Below are 19,844 nucleotides of genomic sequence, written 5' to 3' on the forward strand. Positions count from 1 at the left end.
TGTTATGGTAACATTTTACACAACTGTACTTTCTTCACAAATACCAGCTTAAACATGTACGAGTCCTTTAGATAGTGGATTGTTTGGACAGGAACTGGCCAAGAAAAAGCATATGCAAGATAACAATTCACATAAAAAAGATAAATTCAACTACCCCCCGCACTTCTTTTCACATATTCCCGAAGCTCAGTACCTACCTAGCCATGCAAAGTACAGAGCAATCTTCTCTCCAAAGTACTCGCGGATGTGGTCCATTGGTTGGTATTTGTACCATTTTCTCCAGCGAGCCCAGTAATGGTACAACAGCTGTCTAAGACTCAGGTTATCTGGTGATGAAATGTGATAGTCAGACTCAAAGGAACCCTGGGATGGGAGGAAAAAAATACATTAATCTCACTAATGTCATGACTTAGACCAATGATAAGCTCCTGTCCAAGAAAAAGACTCACTCTATTACCATGTTTTCTTGAAGCTAATGTTGCTAGCTAGTAATAACAAATACATCCCCTTTAAGTATACATTCTGTACATCAAAGAGACAGTAATGTGCATGTTTGTGTGTGTGTGTGTGTGTGTGTGTGTGTGTGTGTGTGTGTGTGTGTGTGTGTGTGTGTGTGTGTGTGTATGGAAGCGCATGTGTGTGCCCATGTGTTTGTGTGATAGATACTGTATATGTATCTCACCTCCAAAATATCATGTTTCATCATCACAACATTTAAATCAGTTTTGCAGCTTGCATTTTGAATTCTGTCATAGTTGTTGACCCTACAACATTTTTAGAAATCTGTTCTAGTTATTTACCATACTTTCTATGAAAAAATAATATCCCCTGTAGTTCATGAAAAACATCCATCTTGTGTCATAATTTTGTATTCTGTTATATTTCTATGTCTCTTTTTTGCCATGGTCATATATGATCATCATGTTTCTCTCCCTCAGCCACACTACTGGCTTTTGTTCACTGGGCAAGAATCTTATGCTTCATTCATTCTCTGAGGTCAAATGCCAATCATATTGGGAGAGGTACTGGCATTTGTGATGAAGACTATTTTTTTCTGCTTAAGCCCTAACTCCCTTGCACATTCCAATTAGCAACCAAGGTGGTGGTGAGCACCAAGCCTTTGAGATGGATGTTCATCTTTCTGTATATGCTGTGATCAGTTGGTCCTGCCTGCCCTGAAGATAAGTACCCCATGTGATGTCCAGTCTACAACAGGGATTCAACCACAGAGAATATTCCCTGGGCACACATGCCACCTTTCCTTAAAAACAGGTGAACAGACTAAGCCTTTTTATTTTTCTCCACCCCTTTAAAATCTCTACAAGGTGCATGAGACTCTCACTAATCAAGCTGTGGTTGTTTACACCTCTGTGCCAATGGAGCTTTTTGGCAGTGTGTTTTTTCAGGTGATTTGCAGTTTCATTTATATTACTCTCAGAACAATGAAGATCTTACCCGCAAGCATATGTGCCATGAGTCAGGAAGCGCCAAGAATAACACACATTCACAATCATTAAATTCATCAGATGTTTTATTATCATTTACCTTAGAATAAAGAAGGCATTAATAAACTTAATCAGTAAAAGCAAAAAACGATGAACAATGACATCAGTTTCCTGAAAATTCAGTTCAGTTTAGTTCATCCAAATTTAATTTCCAGACTATATTCACAAACATAGTAAAAAGGCAAACAGAACAGTAGTGCATTACAAATATTACATACAGCCAAATCTGATAATTAAAATTACCATATAAGTTCTGACAATACTTTACCAAAACCATAAATTGTTTTTTTTTTCAAATTACACACTTAAGAAAGTAACATGTAAGAATCAAGGAATTCATTTATTCATCTACATAAAGAAATTAAAGATATGATTGGTTAAAATATTGCTGAGTTAATGTTTTCCTTTTCTATAATGAATACAAACATGGACTTATTCAGCTCTGCTACATGTCATTTATTTATTTACTTTTGGGCAGCCATATTCACAATAATAGTCCACAGTGGTAAGGGAGACAGTTGATTGAATTCTTATGCACAGCTTGCTTACCAATGCATTCTGCTGAAATGTGAAGAACAGGCAAAAGGATATACAAGGGGCAAATGCCCATGGTAGCTTAGTGAATTACCAGGTAGTGAATAATTCCAGAGGCACTATTGTGCATAAAATAACATAGATAAAATATAATGGGTCACTTACCCCAACAGCTACAATACATACATGTGTGTATATTTATATATATATATATATATATATATATATATATATATATATATATATATATATATATATATGGTTCAGTGTCATTTCGCCGAAAATTCTGTCATAGGGTCCAAATCGCAGAAAATCCATTTCACCGAAAATACTACTGACAGTGTATATGCCCTTTACCCCAACTGTAGTGCGATCTCGGAGTGAGAATATTAAAGTGGGGGGTATGGTGGGCACAGCCCCCCACAACGGGGGGTGTGGGGGGGCATAGCCCCTCACCCAGTACAGTTTAATATTGTCTAGTATTGTTTTATATTGTCCAGTCCCTATTAAAAGGGTAAGTAGTTTATAACCTGAGTATGCTCCCCACACCCCCCTACATTAATATTCTCACTCCGAGATCGCACTACAGTTGGGAAAAAGGGCATATACACTGTCAGTACTATTTTCGGCAAAATGGATTTTCGGCGATTTGGACCCTATGTCAGAATTTTCGGCGAAATGTCATAGACCCACATATATATATATATATATATATATATATATATATATATATTTTTTGCCACAACAGACCCAGAGTACTAGAGCATTGCCATTTGTGTACAAGTGTGCAAACTGCATATGCAAACACATGCTACACACAGGAATATGCACTCAGAAGGGGTCTATATTAGATACTTGAACATTTAAAAGTTCGAATCACTAAAGAATGAACTTTAGTGATCGAATTTTAAAAGTTCGAATATATATAAAAATTAAAAAAAAAAAACAAAATAAAAAAAAAAAGAAAAACTAAAGAGTGTAAGCAGTGGGCCAAGCCCCCCCTGAACCCCCCACACCCCGCTATTTAAATATACCAACTCCAAGACCACGCTATAGTGTAGGAAATGGGAAATTCTCCATTTCCGCACTGTAGCGCACTGAAGTTCAATCTTGGAGTTGGTATATTTAAGAAGCGGGGGTGTGGGGGATGCCTGGGGGCTTGCCCCCTGTACTTAAACCCATTACTTTTTCTTTTTTTTTAATATTGTTTTTATAGATATTCAAACTTTTAAAAGTTTGATCACTAAAGTTTGTTCTTTACTGATTCGAACTTTTAAACGTTCGAATATCTAATATAGACCCCTCAGAAGTATAGGGACAGAAGGGCAAAAGGGGTAGCTACCTTCGGTGCTAGCTGTTAGGCACACAATTGGAACTTTTGAAGAGGTGCTGCAAGCAATTCATTTTCAGTAGGCATTTAAGTGACCCCATCACAATCACTGTTGTGCAAAATGACAGCCTATGAATGAATGAATGTTAAGAATTGTAGCAATGAGCAATATTGTGACAACAGAGCAGCACTTTGCTACAGTTTAAAAGGACTACTTTGATAATATGCATACAAAATAGCTTTTTTCTTTGCTTAGCCTGAACATTTTTTTGTGAGCTCTGAGTGGGCCTGTTTTTTAAATACCTTTATTGAATTATCACATAAAATATAGGCAAGTATACATTAACAGAAAAGAAAACAAGCCATATTAACATTTTTTTCCTTTTAAACACATTATATTTTATTTACATATATTGACTGGGGAAGTCTGGCAAAGGGCCCTTTTCAGTGGAGGCCCAGGACCAAAACCTCCAGAGCATGCAGAGCAATCAAAATCTTTTAAGTTGCATAATATCAACAATGTCTGCCTTTATAACTATAATCAGTCCGACATTACATAATTTGCTAAATTTCTGCCTTCACCTCACTTCTTCTGAACATTATTCTGCATGTATTACTTTCACATTTTCCATTTATTTCTATATAACTTGCTCCTTCATTTTCAAAGACGCCTCTTTCAGTTCTTTTATCTCTTTTTTAAAATTAAATACTTCAAATACAGACTTAGGTCAGGTTTACATTTTGATTTCCATTTTTTAGTTGTTGCTCTTTTGACAGACAACAGAATTAAATTATGTCCAGGCAATTCTGATCCTATGTCCCAGCTCAAATAATAATTTCCTAAGCTATAGTCATTTGTTCACTCAATATTTCTGACAGAGTACTCTCCATGGAATTTTTAAAATCTGCTATCTCATTACACTCCCAAAATACATGCTCCCATTTATATCGTTCTTTCCCATCACGCCTCAGATGTTCGCTATCTACCTGACAAAAATTCTTTTGAAGTCTGCTTAGGGTACAAAATTATCTTTACAAACATTTCCAAGCAAAAATCCTAAACCTTCTTGATTTTGTTGCATACTAAGTTGGCACTCATACATACGCCCTCTCATTGTCAAATTGAAAATTGCTTTCCCAGTCCCCCCTTCTCAGTCTTTTCTAACCTCCTTTGACTGATTCTTATAGCTATCATGCAGCATTTTATACCCATTACTAATTATCTGTTTTTAACACTAGCTTCTCTTTTAGCTTCAACTAAAAACTCTACCAGAGCAGGTTTTTCATTTAGGATTTCCTTCTCTGTTACTCTTTCTCTGTAAATCCAAATAAACGTTGCAGGCTCGAACTTAATCCACCAGGAAAATAATTTATTGAAGTAAAGTTAGCGCTTTCGTTTTGCTACACTGAGTAAAACTTCTTCAGACAAAAAAGGGGAAGTCCCAGACCCTTAAATAAGTGACACAACCTCATGACTAAATTAATCCATTAGGCTTTAAAGTGCACTCATCAAATGAATGTGGGTCCATGTCAGTACATCAATTGTCAACCAAAGTAAAAGTAAAAGCATATGCCTCACACATAATACATAAAAATACATGCTACAGATATATATGAAAATACCTGTAAAGTGCTATAAGGTGTATGAAAACAAGAACTACTATTAAAAACTGTTAAACATTAAATGTGGTTGAATGCATATATTCAGAATAAGTGGACCAAAAAGTACAAATCTCCAAGGAAGCAACTTTTGAAATTAAAACATTAAAAAATATTAAAACATATATGTTAAAAATATGTATATAGGTATGTTCCGTGAAATCCAGGAACAATTATAAAAGTTGTAAAAATTATATGAATTTAATATTTTAAATATTTTAAATGCTCATCTAATGAAATCAACATTGCCATATCTGTAAAATACATCTAAAATACTCCTAAAAAACTCCTAAAAGAACACATTAGGGAAAGGACTCACAAGGTAAATGCTAAAGGTAAGAATAAAAATATAAAAATTTGCAGGGGGCAAGCACCCCTGCAACCCCCATGTAGGGGGATGTGCCCCCCACACCCACTGCTACTTAAATATATCAATGCAAAGATTGCATTTCCCCCACTGCTTATAGTTGAAGGGTAATATGTTTCTGTATGTACTTGTGGTGGAATATTGTAAGTGTTGGTATCCTATGTGTTTTCAGTATTATGAGATTCAGTATTTTGAGTTTTCAGTATTTTGAACTTTCAAGATTTTGGTTTCAAGATTTTGGGCTTTCAGGATTTTGTAATGCTTATATATATATATATATATATATATATATATATATATATATATATATATATATTTTAATATATATATGTGTGTGTGTATATATATATATATATATATATATATATATATATATATATATATATATATATATCATTAAATAAAAAGCCTCAAAATACACTCAACCTGCATAAAATACTAAAACAAAAACACAAAAAAAGGTCAAAGGAAAAAATATATAAACTTTAAAATCCAACTTTAATTCACGCAAGAAAATAAAAACACTTGTAACTGGTAAGTGCTTTCTTCCCAAACCATGAAACATCATCAGACCGAGTTACACTCATCTCAGAACCATGAAATACATTTTCTAATGGTCACATATATGTACTTCTAAAGCTCGAGTTTCAAAACTTTGAACTTCAAATGACTGGGAGCAGAAGATCACAGTTTTGAAACTTCAAAAATGAAATAAAAAAAAAAATTAAAAAAAAAACATTTTTTTTTAGTTTTTGCAGGGGGGACAAGGCCCCCCCCCCACTAAATAAATACACCAACTCTGAGATCGCACTAGAGTAATGAAAATGGCAAATATCCCGTTCCATGCATTATGGTGATCTCCATTCAAAATGTTCAAAGTTTCAAAACTTCACCTTTCTGGAATCTCAAACATATCCCTTCAAATCAGGTAATCCTAAACCACCTTGTTCTATTGGAAAAATCAACTTATCTGACTTAACTCTTGCCCTCTTCCTCTTCCAAATAAATTCCTTCAACTCTTTATTAATTATTGTCCATGACTTCTCCAGTGGTTGATAAAAATATGCCTGACCTGTTTGTAAAACTAAAGGGACGAAAAACATTTTCACTGCTTGCATTTTACTACCCATATCCATAAAGAATGCTTCCAGTTTCTCAGTTTTGCATTATCTTTTATTTCGCCATGTCTCACATATCTTTAGCTGCCATAACAGAAACTGTTTTAATCTATACTCTTAAATAATTCTTCTTATCATGTTTTCATAAATATTGGTATTGCTGAACCAATTCTTGTATGGGTACATAATTTATGGCTATAGTGTTTGCTTTATCTTCATCAATTTTATATATGGAAAAGACTTGAAAAATGTTTCAAAATGTTCCACAACACTAGGATGTCTTTTTCTGGTTTTATCAGGTCCAAAATAATATCATCTGCAAATTAAGCCCACTTTTCTTGATTGCCATATCAACTATATCCTTAGATGTCTGAGTCCCTTATTTTCTTTGCCACTAGCTCTTAATATCAGATGCAGACCATCTCAAGGCTCTATCTCTGCATTCTGTCTCCTACAGGTTTTTGAGGGGAGATCTATATCTGACATACAGGGCATTCTCAGAATCCAGTCTGATGGACCTCCTGCATATCCGCAAAACAAACAGCACCAGAATTACCCATTCTAAAGACTTAAACCTTGCCTGCTGGGCAGACAGGTATGTATCCTAGAGATTACCTTGTCTCTGGAACAGGCTCCCCATCCATGTGAAGCAGAGTTCCTCCCTAACCCAATTCAAGTTCAACCTGGACAATTGGATGGGGAAGAAGAAATTCATCCCTGGTTTGGCACCTATTTCTATAATGGACAAAGGAAACCTGTAAATGGTTCATCTCCTAGGCCCTAGTTTGTAAGTGATTCATCTCTCAAGTCCCTGCTTTTACTTATCAAGGGTAACAGAACTTGTCAGAGATTTGGACTGCATGGCTAAGCTTAACAAGGCCCTTATAGTCATTAGCCTAGTAAATACCTATGAACTTTTAATATATAGCAAATAACATAGAGGAAACAGGACATCCCTGCCTGGTTTCACGTTTCAAACACAATGTATCAGAGAGGAACTCTCCCACTTAAACTCTTGCCTCCGATCCTTCATATATTCTCCTAATTAACCCTATTATTATATCAGGGAATGAAAATGCTTCTAATGACCTACTCATAAAAGCCCAGTTAACTCTATCAAATACTTTCTCTGTATCAAGACCCAGAAACAAGAGCGGTATTTTCCTCACATTCTGCTTCCCTCCGAATCATCATTGTTTTGTTAATGTTCTTAAATGTTTGCCTCCCATCCAGAAAAACACCCTGATCCATATCAACCAATTTTTACAGCACTTTTACTATTATTTTAGCTATTAAAGACATAAACACTTTATAATTGTGGTTTAAAATTGAAGAGTCTATATATTCAAAACATTAATCACTGCTGTATTATTTTAGCTATTAAAGACATAAACACTTTATAATTGTGGTTTAAAATTGTAAAGAGTCTATATATTCAAAACATTAATCACTGCTGTAGTAGCCTTATCTATGTGGGTAGATTACCCTAGCTTAGAATATTTGGAAAGTGGCAGAGGAAGGGTCCAGGGGTCCCTGGAGAATGGTCCTAGCAAAGCCTGATTTAGAACTTGATAAGAAAACAAGCTTGTAGTGCTTTGTAAAAGAATGTACAGAGGACCAAGTTGCTGCTTCTAGAATACTTCTAGAATCCAACCCTTTCCAAAAAGCCAATAGAAGAAGCTAAGACCCTGGCAGAATGAGCCATGACCCTGCCTGGAATAGTTTTGTTTTGCTGAGAATAACAAAGGTAGTACCCTGAGATAACCATTTGGAAATATGGTTTATCACAGGCTGTCCCTTCTTCTTCTTACCTTCAAAACAAACGAATGACTGATCTGAAGATCTTAAAGATTTTGTTCCATCAGTACAGTGCCTGAGTTATCTGTGGACATCTAAGGTATGAAGTATCCTTCCTCCGAGGTATGGAATATCCTTTCTCCTTCATTTTTAGGTTCAAGAAAGAAAACAGAGACAGAGAGTTTGTTTTAAAGTAAACTGGGATACTGCTTTAGGCAGAAGAAGGATTAGTTCTCAAAGAAACCTGCCTCTGTGAACAATAAAATAGGGTTGACTCACCATAAGAACTTTCAGCTCAGATACTCTTCCTGCAGAGGCCAGAGCAATCAGTAAAACAATTTTTGATGCTAAAAAACTGAAGTCAGCCAGATGAGCTAATGCAAAATTAAGATCACAAGGAGAAGCCACTGCTGTTCTTGAAGGTCTCATATGCAAAACCCCTTCCAAAACCATTTTGACATGGAATACATTGAAAGAGGAAATCGGGCATCCCAGTGGTGCAGTGAATAGCATTGTTGCCTCACAGCAAGAGATTACCCTGTTTGATTCTCTGCTGGGATGCCTTCTTTGTGGAGGCTGCATGTTCTCCCTGTATTTGCACAGGCTTCCCCCAGGTGCTCTGGTTTCCTCACACATTCCAAAGGCAAGAAGTATGTGGACTGGACACTCTAAGTTGGATATTAAGTGTGTGTGCAGATGTGTGGTGTGACAGTTCAACTGTTGCTGGGCTAGCCACCTGGTAGTGGGAACCTTGGCTGTTGATGATTGTCACTGTTGAAGTGACACCCCGACCCCTTGTGCAAAAATGAGAAAAGGGGTTGTGGATGGGTGGATGGAATGCATTGAAAGAGGAGGATACATGGACAGACATGCTGAACTGGCTGATAAAAGAACCTTGATAAAGGAATAAGAAAAGCTGAAGGGTAATAACTCATACAAATAGTTTAAACCACAGAAACACTAGCCCTGAATGGGTGCTGATTATGTTGTTGGCACCAACTAGAAACTTTTTCCATTTGCTAATATATGATTTTCTAGTAACAGACTTTCTTGCCTCCATTAGTACCTGTCAGTAAACACGTGCCTAAAGGGAATTAAGACCCTATCATCTAGGCAGTCAGTTGAAGTTTGTTGGGATCAGATACATTCTGTGAGGAAGATTGTGGTGGTCAGGGGTATCACCTTGTTCTTGTGTGAGCAGATCCATTCTGTGAGTAAGATTGTGGTAACTGCCAATGGCCACTGCCAAAAAAAGGGAGACCCACGTTTGCCTGGGCCAGAAGGGAATCACCACAATGATCGTGGGGGATTCCTTCTGAATCTTCAAAAGTGCCATGGATATCAAAAGAAAAGGTAGAAAAAACATACCGTAACATTCCTGTCCAAGGATAAAAAAGGCTTCTGTTGTCTAGGCCTTTCTGGAGCAGAATTTTGCCAGCTGACTGTACATAGAGGAGGTAAAAGAGTTTATATGAGAAGCTCCTCACAGATGGATCAAAACTTGGAACAGCCCCTGATCTAATTTCTATTTGTGAGGATCTGTCTTTATCCTGCTCAGCTTGTGTACCACATAATTTTGCTCTGACAGGATGCAGGATGTTTGTAGCATGAGATTATGCTTTGAAACTATATCCCAATTTAATATAACTAGTCTACAACGGAAATAAGACCTGGTTCCCCCTTGTCTGTTGATGTACCACATGACTGTGTTATTGTCTGTAACATCTTAAATATGTCCAGGGGACCACAGATGATTCAGACAGCTGACTGCATGGATCAGAGCAAGTATTTTTTATATCAATGTACTTGCACCTGCCCTTAGTGTCCCAAACACCCTGCACTTTAATTCCTCCTGAAACTGCTACCCAAGCAAAGTTTGAGGCATCAACGGTAACAGACTGATTTGGAGTACGGGAGAAGGGAACAGCTGGATTTAAGGATATTTGCTTGCTTCACCAAGTGATTTTTCTTCTGACAAACCCAAGGATAGGATTTGAAAAGATAATGAATGTTGGTGCTGGGGCCAAAGATGCTTCAGATATTCTATCTTTCGATGTGGAGTCTTGCTAGGGGTAACAAAATCATAAATGCCATGAGATCCAAAATTCTGGGGTGTTCTCTCACAGTGAGTGAAGTCTGAATGGAAGATGCTAAAAATATATCTAGGTCTACACTAAGGATAATCACAAGGCTTTCTTTAGTTATGTTAGGAACCTGGGTGGGAATTCCCAGATATGCTCAGAATTAATCCAAAATGACAAAAAATACACCGAACCCACAGACATTGCCAACATCCTAGCTGACAGGTTCAGCGCAAACTCCCCACCAAAAGGGCAAATATCTATCCCAGCAGAGTGCTGCCCCCTGACATCTCAGATGCTTAGGTAAGAGCCGCCCTCAACAAAGCAAAAAACACAGCATCAATGGGACCAGACGGTGTCTCGGGCTGCGTCCTACATGAACTCCAAGAAGAGCTAAACCCAAACATAAAACTACTGTTCAATCTCAGCTTTACTACAGGATATGTACCTAAAGAGTGGCATACAGCAACAGTGGTCCCTCTTCACAAAGGTGATGCCTCAACGGATCCTGGAAAATATCGCCATAAGCCTGACTAGCTTGGTCTGCAAAGCTATGGAAAGGATCATCATGGACCTCATAAATAAAGATATTGGGGACCTCCAGACACTGGATCCTACCCAGTTCGGCTTTGTTAAGGGCAGATCCTGCCTCTTAAACCTGGTCGATTTCTATGAAACAGTCACCAAGGCCATTGACGAGGGGAAGGTGGTCCACACAGCCTACCTGGACCTTGCAAAAGCCTTCGATACAATACCCCACTCGGGCATTATAGACAAGCTCACCAGCTTAAATATAAACCCCTATGTCACTAGATGGGTTGCAAACTGGCTCAAGGACAGAACCCACATGGTTAGAATTGCTGGAGCCATGTCAGACTCCAAACCAGTTACAAGTGGCGTCCCACAAGGCTCAGTCCTGGGACCTCCCTTGTTCGGTATATATTTCTCTGAGGTACAGGCCAACACAGAATGACTGTGGCTAACCAAGTTCGCAGATGACTGCAAGCTGGGCGCCATAATCGACTCTCCAGCCAACACAAGCATCCTCCAAAAGGGCCTCAAAGAAACAGACAACTGGTGCCAGAGCCATGGCCTCAAGCTAAATGCCAAAAAGTGTATAGTTATCCCCTTTGGCAAAAACAAAGTGCCCACAATTTACCACATAGGTGGTAATCCATTAAGTACAGAAGAAGTAATTAGGGACCTGGGGACCCAAGTTGATAGCAATCTCTCATTCGACAACCACGTGGCCAAAGTGGTTACAAAAACATTTTATATAGCCCACCTAATCATGAAGGGATTCACATCTAGATCAGGGGAGGTCATCGTGCCTCTTTACTCATCCCTCATCAGGCCCATAATTGAGTACAATGCCCCTTTTGGAATGTACCTTACCAGACACCTGCAGCAACTGGAAAGACCCCAAAAGTACCTCACCAAGAAGATCAAAGGGCTCAAACAGATGCCATATGCTGCCCGGTTAAAGAAACTCCAGCTCTACTCAGTGGCATACCGCTGCTCAGAGGCGATCTGTGCCTGACGTATAAAGCCATGTCCAACCCGGAATTAATGGACATGCTGCACCTCAGAAAATCCAAATCCCATTGAGCTACGCGCTTGAGAGACTTGAACCTCAGCACTGAAATAAATAGGACATGCTGGAGGGATAGATTCATAACCCAGAGGCTCCATTCACTCTGGAATAAAATCCCAGTCCAGGTTAGGCAGAGTCCCTCATTGACTCTCTTCAAGAGGAATCTTGATGAATGGATGGGAGATCGTAGGTCTGTGTCACTGTTAGACAGAGGCACAGTATACTAACCTCGAAAAAGGGCATAGCAAAATTAATTTAAAATGGGTGGCGAAAGCCAAACACACTCTGGCTAGGCTTATAAATGCCCTAGGGCAGATAGCATAGTATGAACCTATGAACCTAGATCTATTTTTTTCTTGTGGAAGAAAAGCTCTTTGAACAGAGGTGTCTAGCTGTCACCCCAGGAACACAATCTTGTGTGATGGAGTCAAAAAAGACTTTTGATTATTGTCTTGGAATCCCAGCTTGTGTAAGAGATCTTTCTCACAAGTGAGAGATTCCTGACACTTTGAAAAGATTCTGCAAAGATAAGCAAGTTGTCCATATGTGGAAAAATGTAAATATGCTATAGCCTGATAACCTATAACTGGAGCTTAACCTTTGTGAACAGTCTTGGATCAATGGATAGACCAAAGTGTAAGGCCGAGAACTGATAACATGATGATGATAACACACAAAACCTTAAGAAACATCTGATTTAAATTTAGTGATACCAGGAAATTTAAATGAGAAAGAAGGGTTAATGTGTTGTAAAGGGATAGTTTGAACTTTAGGAAAGAAAAATCCAAAACTGGTATCCAGGTATTTTCTTTTTTTTTTTGACACTAAACACATCCATGAATAAAAACCGTTCCCAATCTGAGAAGGAAAAACTGGTTCTATCACCCCCTGAGACAACAAGAGTTGAACAGTGGGAAAGAGAGAATAGAGGAGTCTGATCTGGTAGATGAGGAATTACCCCCAATAAAGGAGGAATTTCCTTCCACTGCCATCTGTAACCTTCATGAATAATCTTCAGAACACACACATCTGTCTGAAACTATCTGTTGCTAAAGAGAAAACTGAAATTCAGACTTTCTGGAAGGGAAAGGGGGCTACCGTGGTGGTGGGGGGGGGAAAGTACCCTTAAACTGTTATTTTGACTTGCTGGACTGTCCTAGGTTTTGGGGGTTCCTGTATTCCTTCTGGAATCAACTTTCCAATTCTTCTTAAACATATGTTTACCAGCATTTTGCTGAAACTGTTTATTTCTTGCCAAAATTAGATGAGGGGTTGGAGAATCCCTCAGAAAACTTGGTAAAGGAGGGTTGAAAAATCTTAGTGATTCCCTGAATCAGCTTATCCCTCTCATCAAATGTTTTGATAACCTCTGCAGCAGAGAGACAAAATACTAAATTGTTATCTAAAGGAGAATTTAAAATCTCATTTTTCACACCATCTGGGAGGTTCTGATAATGCACCCATGTAAACCTTCTCAAAACACCACCAATGGCCATACCCCTGGAAGAAGTATCAAGACGGTATTACACACTCTTTAAACAATGAGTTATGACCTGTGAAGTGAAATAAATTAAACCATTTAAAGCAGATTTTTCTTTGCAAGATGAAACTGCAGACAAAACATTCTTCATACTTCCATAATTAGTCAGAATATACTTTTAACATATGAGCCAGACAATTCAAACTTCTAAAAATCAAAGCTGCAGAAGCAAACACTTCCACATATGTATCAGTTATTTTCCCATCCCTGTCAGAAAGTGTAGGATTGGAATTAACTAAATGTTTAGCAGCAGTTGGATTAACAAAGATATAGCTGTTGGGTTAGGTTTGGGATGGGTGTACATAAACTTAAATGACTGAGGAACTTTATACAATCTATTTGCCTTTTTAGGGGCAGCAGGCTAGCTAACAGGAAAACTGAAGCAGTAACACACACATCCTCCAAACAGGCACAGGAATGGGTGAAGGTTCTGGAAATTCCATCTGTAAAGCTCACAGTATTTCCTGAGGGACTTAAAACAGTGGCACATTCTGGAAATAGTTTCAAAAAAGAAGAACCCCCACAGAGAAAATCAAATACTGTGCTCTTCTCTGAGTCCAAGTCAGAAATCTGAGGAGAAAGCACTGCATCTGCCCCTTCATCTTCCCGTCCAGATTCAAAATCTTAAATCTCTTCAGGATAAGAGGCATCCCTCTTTCTTTTATAAGAAATCACCTTATAAGAAGGACCAATAGCATGAATTAAAGACAGATCTAGTAAAATACTCTTATCTAGAGAAATTTGAGGGGAAGTAGATACATGTTTAATTTTCTGTTTCTTTTTGACAGAAAGAATGGGGCCAACAGTGTTTTTAATGGCAACAGCAACTTCCCTAGGGTTGGGCACAACATTCTGATTAAAGAAGTAAGCCTTCTCTGTTCCCTCTCCCAGGACCGACAAGAGTGGCTTTCCCTAGCCCACTGAGGGGAGCATAATAGCCACAGAGGAAGTTGCTAACCCCCAGTCCATAGTGGCTGTAGGTGCTACACCAGAGGGATCTGGAGTAAAAGATGAGTGGTCTGAGGAGCCAGTTTTGGGTACAACAGAGTCACCCACTTGAGGATTAGGCAAACTGCTATCCTGCTGTGGTGGCAAAGGCTGTTTGCTTAACTTTTTCTTTTTATGGCTGGAAGAAGGATTAACAGTGGGACAGGTACTTTGTTCCAAGGTCAGGTCAAAAATGGTGCCTCTTTCTTTGGAAAACAAGCAGCATAAGCCGGTAAAAAAAGAAGTTATGTACTTACCATAACATTCCATGTGTGCTGTCCATCTCATCCTTTATTCTCACTGATTGGTCGGATCCTATCCGTCGGGTCTGTCTCAGCCTTTATATAAGCTCGAGGTCCTGAGCCAAGCTTGTGGGCATTTTCCCTACCCATAATGCAACGGTTCTACGACCTCAGATCTTGTTTACCATCCAGTAATGACTAGAAGTATAAATTAGAAAGAATATGTAACATAAACACACTACACAAGACATACCCCCAGAGGCTGTAGAGTCCTATAAAGATCCAGTTAGAGCTACTCAGTCTGCCAGGAGGGGGAAGAGTGGGTGGGTTGTGAGAATAAAGGACGAGATGGACAACACGCATGGATTGTTATGGTAAGTACATAACTTCTTTATGTGATGTTGTCAATGTCGTCTTTATTCTCACTGATGGGACCGTTTCCCTAGCTACCTAATTCTTGGGTGGCTCACAGGAGAATATTCCTCAGAACCATAGAACCACAGGATGTGCTACTCCTAGATGCCAAATCCAACTTGTAGTGAGTAATAAAGTTATGTGGCTTAGCCATGTTGCCGCAGCACAGATACTGTCTAAGGGCAAACTGGCTTGGAAAGCAGTTGAAGAGCAACCAATCTGGTAGAATGAGCTCTAATAGGATTAGAGATAGTCTTTTCACTAGAATTGTATATGAAAGATATACATTGTGATACTCAATTGGATACTGTTACCCTAGAAACTGGTTGGCCTTTTCTAATGTCTGAATATGAAATAAAGAGCTGATCTGACTTTCTGAATTCCAATGTCCTGTGCAAATAGAAATGTAATTGTCTATAAACATCTAAAAGGAGGAGAGTGTACTCACCTTTGTTTTGAAAATTTGGAAAGAACAGTGGTAATTCAATAGCCTGGTTGAAGTTAGTTTCCAAAACTACCTTAGGTAAAAGGAAGGGTTCGTTCTCAGAGATACTCTGTCTTTATAAAAAATTATGTACGGATGCTTAGGGGATAGGGCTTGCAACTCAGAAACTATTCTTGCTGAAGTTATAGCTGCTAAAAGAAGTGTTTTACATGATAAGTATTTCAAATCAGATGTAGTAGAAGGTTCAAAAGATGGGTAAACAAGCTTTGATAATACAAAATTCAAGTCCCAAGGTGGAATAGGGTTTCTGTATGGAGGACAAATCAAGGAAGTACCTCGGAGGAATGCTTTACAAGGTCTGTTAGAAATTATAGCAGTACCATTCTCTCCTATGTGAAAATTAGAAATCGCTGCCAACTGAACCCTGATAGTAGCTGCAGCAGCTCCCTCACTGAATAATTTGGCTAAAAATTCCAGAAAAGAATATAAAAGTTCTGTGAATGGATCTATGTGATTAAGATTAGACCAGGCCATGAATCTTTGCCATTTACTCTTGTACAGTTTCTGAGTAGAGTTCTTGTGGGAAGAGAGCAAAATGTGTTTTACTGGAGTAGAAAGCAGAGGAAACCTGGCTATCATGGGAAGTGGAGCAGCCAAGCTGTCAGTTTGAGACTGTGTGGGCTGGGATGAAGTTCTCCTGACAGATGTGTCAGTAGATCTGTGTCAGTAGATCCAGAACTGGGTCCAGGATCCATGGTCCCTTTTGGAGATGAGGCTGGATAAAAGGGAATCAAATCTGTCAAAGCCAATAGGTAGCAATTAGGATTACTGTGGTCTCCAGCAAGCTTGTTTTCTGTAGAAATTTGGGAAGCAGCGGTATTGGTAGGAAAGTATAAAGAAGTCCCGGGGGCCAATCATGAACAAGTGCATCCCTTGGTGACTCCCCCATTGGGGGGATCAGGGCAAAGTAGTTGCTGCATTTGGCATTGATGGCTGACACAAAGAGATCTCTGCAAGGCTGGCCCCATTTGCAGAAGATCTCTTCCACCACTTTCTGACTGAGAGACCACTCGTGTGGCCAAATAAAGGGTCTGCTCAGTTTGACTGCAATCACGTTGGATTTCTCCGGAATGTGCATTGCTATGAAAAAGCAGCTGGAGGCCTCTGCCCATTGCCAGACCCTCAGGGCTTCTTGACATAAGGGGTAAGATCTGGTTCCCCCTTGTTTGTTTATATACCAGATCACAGATATGTTGTCATGATTGAATTGCTATTGCACCTAGAGGAAGAGAGTTTTGAAATGCTTGCAATGCTAGGTGCACCGCTCTCATCTCTAGGACATTTATGTGCAAATGGGCTTCGTGTTCTTGCCAAGTGCCTTGGACTGTGTTCCCCAGATAATGCCCCCCCCCCGGTCTGGTATGCGTCTGTGGTCACTGTAGCTTAAGGCTGAGAAGGGAGAAAGGGACAGCCTTGAGATACTAGGGGAGAGTTGAGCCACCACTGAAGGTCTCTTTTGCAAGAGTTGGATAGTATAATCTTGTGCGACACTGAAATATCCCAGAAAGACTATTTTGTCAAAAGTAGCCACTACAGGATTCTCATATGTTATTGAGCTAGTGGTAGTAGCACAAATGAAGTAGCCATTTTGCCTAGAACCTGTAGGACTAGTCTGGCAGAAGCCTTGCTCTTGTTGATCAGCATCCTTACATAACGCCAAAGATTATCTGCTTTTTCTTGGGGAAGCCTTGCTGACATGAATATTGTTTTTATTTGTGCTCCCATGAAAACCAAGGATTGACATGACTCTAGAGCAGATTTTTTGTAATTTATGGTGATTTCAAGGGATGAAAAAAGTTGAAGGGCATAGTCTCTGGCTTTTTGAAGAAGATGCTTGGTCAGGGCAGGGATGAGCCAGTCATCCAGATATGGAAACACATGGAATCCTTTGCATCTCAGGTGAGCTGCTACTACTGCCATGCAATTGATGAACACTCTGGAGGCTGTAGTTGAGACCATAGGGCAGAGCTCAAAACTGGAAGTGACTAGCTCCTAGCCGGAAGCGTAAAAACCTTCTGGATCGCCTGCTCATTATAATGTGATAGTATGCATCCTGAAGGTCTATGGAGCACATCCAATTGTCTTTTTTCAAGAGCGGAAGTATCGACTGCAGTGTTACCACCTGGAACTTGCTCTTTCTCACAGACCTGTTTAGAATGCTGAGATCCAAGATGCGTATCCAGTCCTCTGTCTTTTTTGGAACTAAAAAGAATCTTCAGTAAGTTCCAGATCCTTTCTGGTCTGCGAGGACTTGTTGGATGGACCTTTTGTTTAGCAACTTTTGAATTTCTAAGGTTGCCTGTTCCTTTTGCCTGGGTGGGATGTCTGGAACTGATGTGCTTACAGGAGCAGGATAGGTGAAGGGAATGATATATCCCCTGGATATTATACTCTGCACCCATTTGTTGTTTGTGATGCTTTCCCAGGTTTCTTGGTGCAGAGACAAATGATCCCCGACTGCCTCCAGTGGCGAGCAACTGGGCACTCCTTCAGGAGCACTGATAGGGCCCTCCACAGAAAGATTCTCTGGAACCCTGATTATGGGGGCATCCTCTGCCACGAGGGCAGCATCTACCATTATTATTCCTAGTAAAACACAAAACAGCAAGAGTTATGGATAAAGGACAGGCTCTAATAAAAAGCAAGCCAACAGTACAAAAGTAAATAGAGCCTTGTCTACCACAGCTGAATGTAAACACTTTATTAAAACAACAAAATGTAAGCACTTTAACAGTCTCTATGACTGCTTCCTCAGGCAGCATTAAACAACTGAATAACATCTTTTATAGACTTAAAAATCAATCAGCCATTAATTGATAGCAGTTAAGGCGTTTAAAGCATCCCTCTCACTTTGCTGATAAGATTCCCCCCTCTGCCCCTGGGGGAACTTTCACCTTGTGTGTCATAGAAATACCTGTGGGATTTTCTGAACTACATTTTTCCACTCCAATGGCAGACAATGTCTTGCCTTCTTGTTCACACCTGGTGAGCATTTCCTTCACTTTTGGCCCAAAAAGACAGCAGCTGTCAAAAGGGGCATTAACAAAGGTACACTTGAAGGGCTCCATGAAGTCAGAAATGTGCATCCAGGCCGGTCTCTGAAGAGCAATACCTGAACCCGCAGCTCTACTCATTCCATCTGCTGTATAAGATATGAGCTTCATGCAAAAATGTTTACTACAGAACTGAAGGTGGCCAGCTGAACTTTAACTTTACCTGCTGTTTCATCAGCTACAGCTCCTTGGAGGGAGTCTGTGAGTTCCTTTAACAGGTCCCACTGTAGCCTAGTGAAGTGGGTAAGGTAGTTCAGAGACCAAAGGGCAAAGGTCGCTGACGGAAACACTCACTTCCCATACCAATCCATAGTCCTAGAGTCTTTATTAGGAGGATGGTTAGAGGAACTGGTCTCAGATAGCTCATTTTTAGTGGCCACTGCCATAACCATGGCATCATCTGCAACTCTTAAAATCAATGAAGGCACACATAACTTAATAAAAATGACATCAGCTGCAACTCCTTTAGTCAGAAACCTTTTATCCTTGGGGGCAGTAATGAACTTGCTAGGCCTTCTAGGAGTAGGCTTTATGGAATCTGGGGTCTCCCAAGCCTTCCTAGAGATTAAGTCCATAAGCTTGTTGGAAGGAGGAGGAGTCACCCAAGAGGAGGAAGGGCGAGACCCATACACCTTCAGGTAAACTAACATCTCAGCCGAAGGGGGGGGTTGGGCTGCCAGTCACCTCTCTGTTTTAACAATTCCAGGATATCTCTAAAGGAGACTTCTCCAGAAGGTGACCTTGGGGACCCTTCTGCCTCATTGAGGTCAGTGTCTGATGTGATAGATTTCTCTGGGGAATCAAGGTGCTTTCTCTTGCAGGTCATCTTCTGAGGGATCTCCTCAGTGGGATGCTCTAGAGCGGTTTCAGAAGTGGGGGGAGTCTCCTGGTGGACAACCTGAGGGCTGGGGTACCCCCGATCCTGTGGAAGGGTTACCTGAGAGTAAAAAGACAACTGGCCTATAGAGGGAGGAAGATCCAATGGAAGATGTGCTGTAGACTTGGTAAGAGTCAAAACCCTCCTCATAACTTCGAAGGCAGACTGTCCCCGTCCTGAGGACTCCCCTGGATCTGACAAAGAGGTTGTCAGAGTGGACAGCATCTGCAGAACCGGTGAC

At 39.8% G+C, this 19,844-nt stretch overlaps 1 protein-coding gene across 1 annotated transcript in view; it reads right to left on the reverse strand.

Moving 5' to 3' along the window:
* The window catches only part of ANO7 (anoctamin 7), a 1,683,969-nt gene that overhangs the window by 908,031 nt on the left and 756,094 nt on the right, over positions 1 to 19,844 (reverse strand). The window contains exon 9 of the mRNA XM_044070329.1: positions 198 to 363. Coding sequence (XP_043926264.1) covers positions 198 to 363 — 166 coding nt within the window. The remainder of the gene's footprint in view (positions 1 to 197; positions 364 to 19,844) is intronic.

This window comes from Protopterus annectens, chromosome 4.part1, assembly GCF_019279795.1.
Source record: "Protopterus annectens isolate FY-2018-M chromosome 4.part1, PAN1.0, whole genome shotgun sequence".
Lineage (NCBI taxonomy): Eukaryota > Metazoa > Chordata > Ceratodontiformes > Protopteridae > Protopterus > Protopterus annectens.